Source organism: Crinia signifera, unplaced genomic scaffold, assembly GCF_055691185.1.
Source record: "Crinia signifera unplaced genomic scaffold, ASM5569118v1 HAP2_SCAFFOLD_502, whole genome shotgun sequence".
In the NCBI taxonomy this organism is placed as follows: Eukaryota; Metazoa; Chordata; class Amphibia; order Anura; family Myobatrachidae; genus Crinia; species Crinia signifera.
In genome coordinates this window covers 973-6,918 of record NW_028142395.1, presented here as the reverse complement: position 1 = coordinate 6,918, position 5,946 = coordinate 973, and the positions used below count along the sequence as shown (strand labels likewise).

At 45.5% G+C, this 5,946-nt stretch overlaps 1 protein-coding gene across 1 annotated transcript; it reads right to left on the bottom strand.

The window, feature by feature from the left end:
- Window positions 1-1,527: 1,527 nt before the first annotated feature.
- On the bottom strand, window positions 1,528-3,747 carry LOC146055583 (thioredoxin domain-containing protein 11-like). Its single transcript, XM_083168300.1, has 2 exons — window positions 3,225-3,747; window positions 1,528-2,146 (listed from the first exon to the last, which is right to left on the bottom strand). The coding sequence occupies exon 2, from the start codon at window positions 2,023-2,025 to the stop codon at window positions 1,552-1,554; it is 474 nt and encodes a 157-aa protein (XP_083024426.1). The 5' UTR covers window positions 2,026-2,146; window positions 3,225-3,747; the 3' UTR covers window positions 1,528-1,551.
- Window positions 3,748-5,946: the final 2,199 nt, after the last annotated feature.

Genomic DNA, 5,946 nt, shown 5'->3' with positions numbered 1-5,946 from the left:
GTTGGGTACTTCAAAGTGAGATCTATATTGCAGTGTAAAAATAATGCAGCCAGTATTTTCCCTGCACATAAACAAAATAACTCACCCAAATCTAAATCTCTCTGCATATGATATGGGGGGGGGGGGGGGGGCAAGATGTAACATGTGCAGAGATTTAGATTTGGTAGAGTTAGTTTGTTTCTGTGCAGGGTAAATACTGGCTGCATTATTTTTACACTGCAATTTAGATTTCAGTTTCAACACACCCCACCCAAATTTAACTCTCTATGCATATCTTACATCTGCCCCACCTGCAGTGCACATGGTTTTGCCCATTTTGAGACCAAATTTGTACTGAGATCAGATCTGAATAAGCACCATAGTTTAGCGCACAATGGTATTAATGACATTTTTCTGGGACTTAATGGACTTTTGTGCATTTATTTATTAAATTGCATAAGAAGTGGATATTACAGTTTGTTGAGATATATTTGAGATTTCAACTCTAGTCTTTAATACCTTATCTCATGTCCTGCTTTCAGGATTTCAGCCTGTGGGAACCGGGGGATAATTACTGACAAAGCAAAATAGATTACCTGTGCATCATTATTATAGAAATGCAGAAAACATGATCTGTTGGGGTTATTTAAGAACTGAATTTAAAAAAATGCAGATTATTGCAGATTATTCAGACAATTTGTCTAACTATTTTCAAAATGTACAATAAAAAAAAAACAAGAATTAAACCTCAGGCAACATGGATTTAATTAATTTCAGAGAAGTCATCAAACTTCTGCCAGAACAAACGCAGACAAAAAATCTGGAATAGAACTTGTTCTTAGAAACTAGGCTGTTACAAAAATAGAAGTTTTAATTCCTGACCCCCAAGGAAATAAAGACCTTAATTTACAGTTTGAAAATCTGTATAAATAATTTTTGAAATATTTCTGCTAAAAAAAAAAGGTACTTGTGAGTTATCCGGACGCCCGATTTCAAAATCGGGTCGGATCGGGCACATCGCATCGCATCGCATGCGACCATCGGATGCGATGCGATGCGATGCGATGACCCGATTTTTCCATAGGAATCAATGTTAAAATGGACTGAGTCCATTTTAACATGGAATTCAATGGGAAAAAGGGGTCCTTTTCATACCCCTACTATCCAAGTGGGCATGGAGTTGGATATAAACCTGTGGCGAGCGTAGCGAGCCACCGAGCCCGAAGCGTGGCGAGCGTAGCGAGCCCCGCGAGGGGACACGGAATACCGTCCCCTCGCGGGGCTCGCTTCGCTCGCCACGCTTCGGGCTCGGTGGCTCGCTACGCTCGCCACAGGTTTATATCCAACTCCATGCCCACTTGGATAGTAGGGGTATGAAAAGGACCCCTTTTTCCATAGGAATCATTTTAACATTGATTCCTATGGAAAAATCGGGTCATCGCATCCGATGGTCGCATGCGATGCGATGCGATGCGATATCGCATCGCATCGTATCTGATTGTATGCCTTAACTTAAGGCATACAATCAAAAAATCGGGCGTCCAGATAACTCACAAGTACCAAAAAAAAATATCAGTCTGTTTTATTTTCTTTATTATACTCTGTGCTGGAGCTATCAGATTGTCCTTCAGAAACATCAGTGCTTGGCCGGATTCCATCCTCGTGGTTATCAAACCTTTCTGTCTCTGCATTAGTTTTGTGTTTGGCTTCCAGTGCTACCATAAGAAACTTAAGTAGTGCATTTTCTGCCAGAAGACTTTCAGAAGCCGCTACCAGCTCCTTCATCTTGTCCGCCATCGTGCCCACCTCCCTAGTTTTTTGCTCACACAGAGCTTGTAACTGTTCCGTGTGATCCTCCAAGGCTCTGTTGTGTTGTTCTAGGGTCCGTTTTTGGACTTTAAGGTCTTGTGTATCTTTCCTCACTTTCGAAATCCGTTCTGCCAGCTGATCCTGGGCATTGTGTAATACTGTAATTTCAGCCCTCAGTCTTTGGATTTCTCGCTCCAGATAAGTGACTTGATCTTCTTTGTATTGCAGATAGTGCATTGGGCAGGAGGCAGGAGGATCAGCTGCAGCAGAAGGCAGGGTGGCATATTTTAGGATAAACTTCAGAAGGTTTGGAACAGTGATTTGCTGATCTTCAGGATACACTACACTGTGGTCTTTCCTGCAAACACATAAGTAATAAGTGGAGGGTTGGCATTAGAGTACTTGTACTTATATATGTCATCTGCGAACTATCCCAGCAGACTTCCAAAACCTTGTTCGTTCAATAGACAGAAAAAGCATCAGGAAAGGAAATGCATGCAATCGCAGTCATATGAACATTAGAATAAGCAAGAAAGAAGCACATTTTGTTTCCCCCAGCACACTCAATGATATCAGTAACAATATTTAAATCTACATGATAATGTAATTCAGAGATCTTGGTTACATATGTATGCAAAAATTTGGAAAGCCCCCAAGTCAATTGACAAGGCATCTTAGAGTATTGCAATATCTATTTGCAGGGTGCAGCATCCCAAAATCAAATCAAAATCGAACAGTGTTTAAGCTGGATCCGATCTCGAAGCGCAGCCCCACGATCGAAAGTAGAAATAAACTTGGCAGGCAACTGCGTGTGTGGCCGGAAACGGCATGTGCGGCCACCAAACAGCGAGGCTCGTGGCTAAATGCAGCGGCGTCCCTGCTTTAGCCACGAACCTCGCTGTTTGGGGGAATCCTCGCGGCCATCTGACATTGGCCGGCACTGGGGTTAAACGACAAGGGTCATTGTTTTCGGTGAGCCCTGCCGTTTAACCCCCTCACCGGCCGCATTGAATACTGCCCATTAACTCTTACTGCCTGCTATATTGGAGGCACAAGTACACTTTGAGATTGATGTTTGTCTGTTGAAAGCATCCTGTAAGGAATTCAGTTATTTATATTTTTTACAGCAGCATATCTTTTAAGTTACTGTAGTGCGCATTCCACCAGGGTAAGCGCTGAAAAAAAATGAAAGTAAAACAAGGAAAACGTTGCTGGTGAAATCAGAATGCGATACTGGGGATTGTATCCAACATATAGAACAAAGAGTGTACACAATAATACACAATTATAGTGGCAAAACTTTCAGGCCAGGGGGAGGCGTGGCCACGGCAGGGCACGAGTGAGAGCGTGTGCTTGAATCTCCCTGTGCCATGAACTAAGGAGCCCTCTCCTACGCACATCCACATGTTGGAATAAAGGAAAAATAAGACTGTTACCAGTGGGAGCCTGTGGTCGTGGTGACCCCCGGTGGAGGTGTGCGGTGCGTCGGCCCCCTGCTCCGGCGGTGCAGTGTGCCTGCGGTGGAGACTGGCGAGAGGGCGTTTTGATGCAGCGAGGAGAGAGAGGCGCTGCTGCACGGAGAGATAGGATCCGCATCATCGGCGGCGACATCCCCGAGTTTCCCGGCGCCAGAGAGTGACGCGCTGTGAGAGAGCGGACCCGTGGGCGGCGTGCACAGCACAGTAACACGGCAGCCTGAGACACCCGCCGCAGAGAAAGGGGGAACGAGGTGTGGTGGCGGCGGAGCAAGCTGTTTTTGCACCCCAGGCTCCAGTTCCTGCGGTGCTCATTGTTCCCTGGTAGCCCCAAGACAGTGCAAAGCATTTTGGGCAGCGCAGTTTGTGAGGCGAACGGATGCTCGCTGGCCTACAGAGTCTGCTGGAACCTAGGCTGTATGCTGCTGTATGCTGTAATCCAGGAGAAATCAATCTGCCAACGGTGATAAAGGTACTTGAATTGCACTTTCTTGCACAAATCAATAAATACCAGCACCAATATATTGAGGACTAAGCATTGAAGGTTGGCTGTGAATGGTCCTGGCCCCTATTGGATAATAGGGAATAAAACTGGTTAGAATATCTGCAATATAACCAGAATTCTCAAAAGAAAGTTATCACACACCAATAATAATGGGGAAATCCAGCCAAAACACAGCTGCTGCACGTTTAGAAAAATTTGCCAGGCATCAGACTAGCAACAGCTCCCAGGCCAGCACACCGCACACCACTCCAGTGAAGGAGAATAAAAATCCACAATCTCAAGAAGTCACTTTACAACAACTGCTAGAGGCCATTAACTCTAGTGAGACCCGTATGGTGGAGCAAACCAATAAAATACAAAGTGATCTAATGCTGTTGAGAGATGACGTACGCAAGATCAGAGACCGAGTGGCTGAAGTGGAGAGTAGAGTATCGGCTGTAGAAGATACAGTAGCGCCACTTCAGAGCCAGGTCAAAAAAATGACAGGCCAAATGCAGGACATGCAGCGCAAAATGGTCGACATTGAGGGGCGGCTTAGGCGTAATAATTTACGCTTTATTGGTTTTGAAGAAGGAGTAGAAAGAAATACTCCAGAAAAATTTATTGAAGAGTGGGTGGTACAAGCCCTGGGCAGCAAGTCACTCACGGAACAGTTTATAGGGGGATAGGTGATAGAGGATAGGGGATAGGGGAAAGGTGATAGGGGATAGAGGATAGGGGATAGGGGATAGATGATAGGGGATAGGAGATAGGTGATAGAGGATAGGTGATAGGGGATAGAGGATAGGTGATAGAGGATAGGTGATAGACGATAGGGGATAGGTGATAGGGGATAGGAGATAGGGGATAGGAGATAGGGGATAGATGATAGGGGATAGGAGATAGGTGATAGAGGATAGGGGATAGGAGATAAGGGATAGGTGATAGAGGATAGGGGATAGGTGATAGAGGATAGAGGATAGGGGATAGAGGATAGGGGATAGAGGATAGGGGATAGGTGATAGAGGATAGGTGATAGGGGATAGGTGATAGAGGATAGGGGATAGGTGATAGGGGATAGGTGATAGGGGATAGGTGATAGGGGATAGGTGATAGAGGATAGGTGATAGGGGATAGGTGATAGGGGATAGGTGATAGATGATAGGGGATAGGTGATAGAGGATAGGTGATAGGGGATAGGTGATAGGGGATAGGTGATAGAGGATAGGTGATAGAGGATAGGGGATAGAGGATAGGGGATAGGTGATAAAGGATAGGTGATAGAGGATAGGGGATAGAGGATAGGGGATAGGTGATAGGTGATAGGGGATAGAGGATAGGGGATAGGTGATAGGGGATAGGTGATAGGGGATAGGTGATAGAGGATAGGTGATAGGTGATAGAGGATAGGTGATAGAGGATAGGGGATAGGAGATAGGGGATAGATGATAGGGGATAGGTGATAGGTGATAGAGGATAGGTGATAGGGGATAGGTGATAGGGGATAGAGGATAGGGGATAGGTGATAGGGGATAGGTGATAGATGATAGGGGATAGGTGATAGATGATAGGGGATAGGTGATAGGTGATAGAGGATAGGTGATAGGGGATAGGTGATAGAGGATAGGTGATAGGGGATAGGTGATAGGTGATAAAGCATAGGTGATAGGGGATAGGTGATAGGGGATAGGTGATAGATGATAGGTGATAGATGATAGGGGATAGGGGATAGGTGATAGGGGATAGGTGATAGGGGATAGATGATAGGGGATAGGAGATAGGTGATAGGTGATAGATGATAGGGGATAGGGGATAGAGGATAGGTGATAGGGGATAGGTGATAGATGATAGGGGATAGGTGATAGGGGATAGGTGATAGGGGATAGGGGATAGGGGATAGGGGATAAGTGATAGGGGATAGGTGATAGGGGATAGGTGATAGGGGATAGATGATAGGGGATAGATGATAGGGGATAGGTGATAGGGGATAGGTGATAGGGGATAGGTGATAGGGGAAGGTGATAGGCGATAGGTGATAGATGATAGGGGATAGGTGATAGATGATAGGGGATAGGGGATAGGTGATAGGGGATAGGTGCTAGGTGATAGAGGATAGGTGATAGGGGATAGGTGATAGGGGATAGATGATAGGGGATAGGTGATAGGGGATAGGAGATAGGTGATAGGGGATAGGTGATG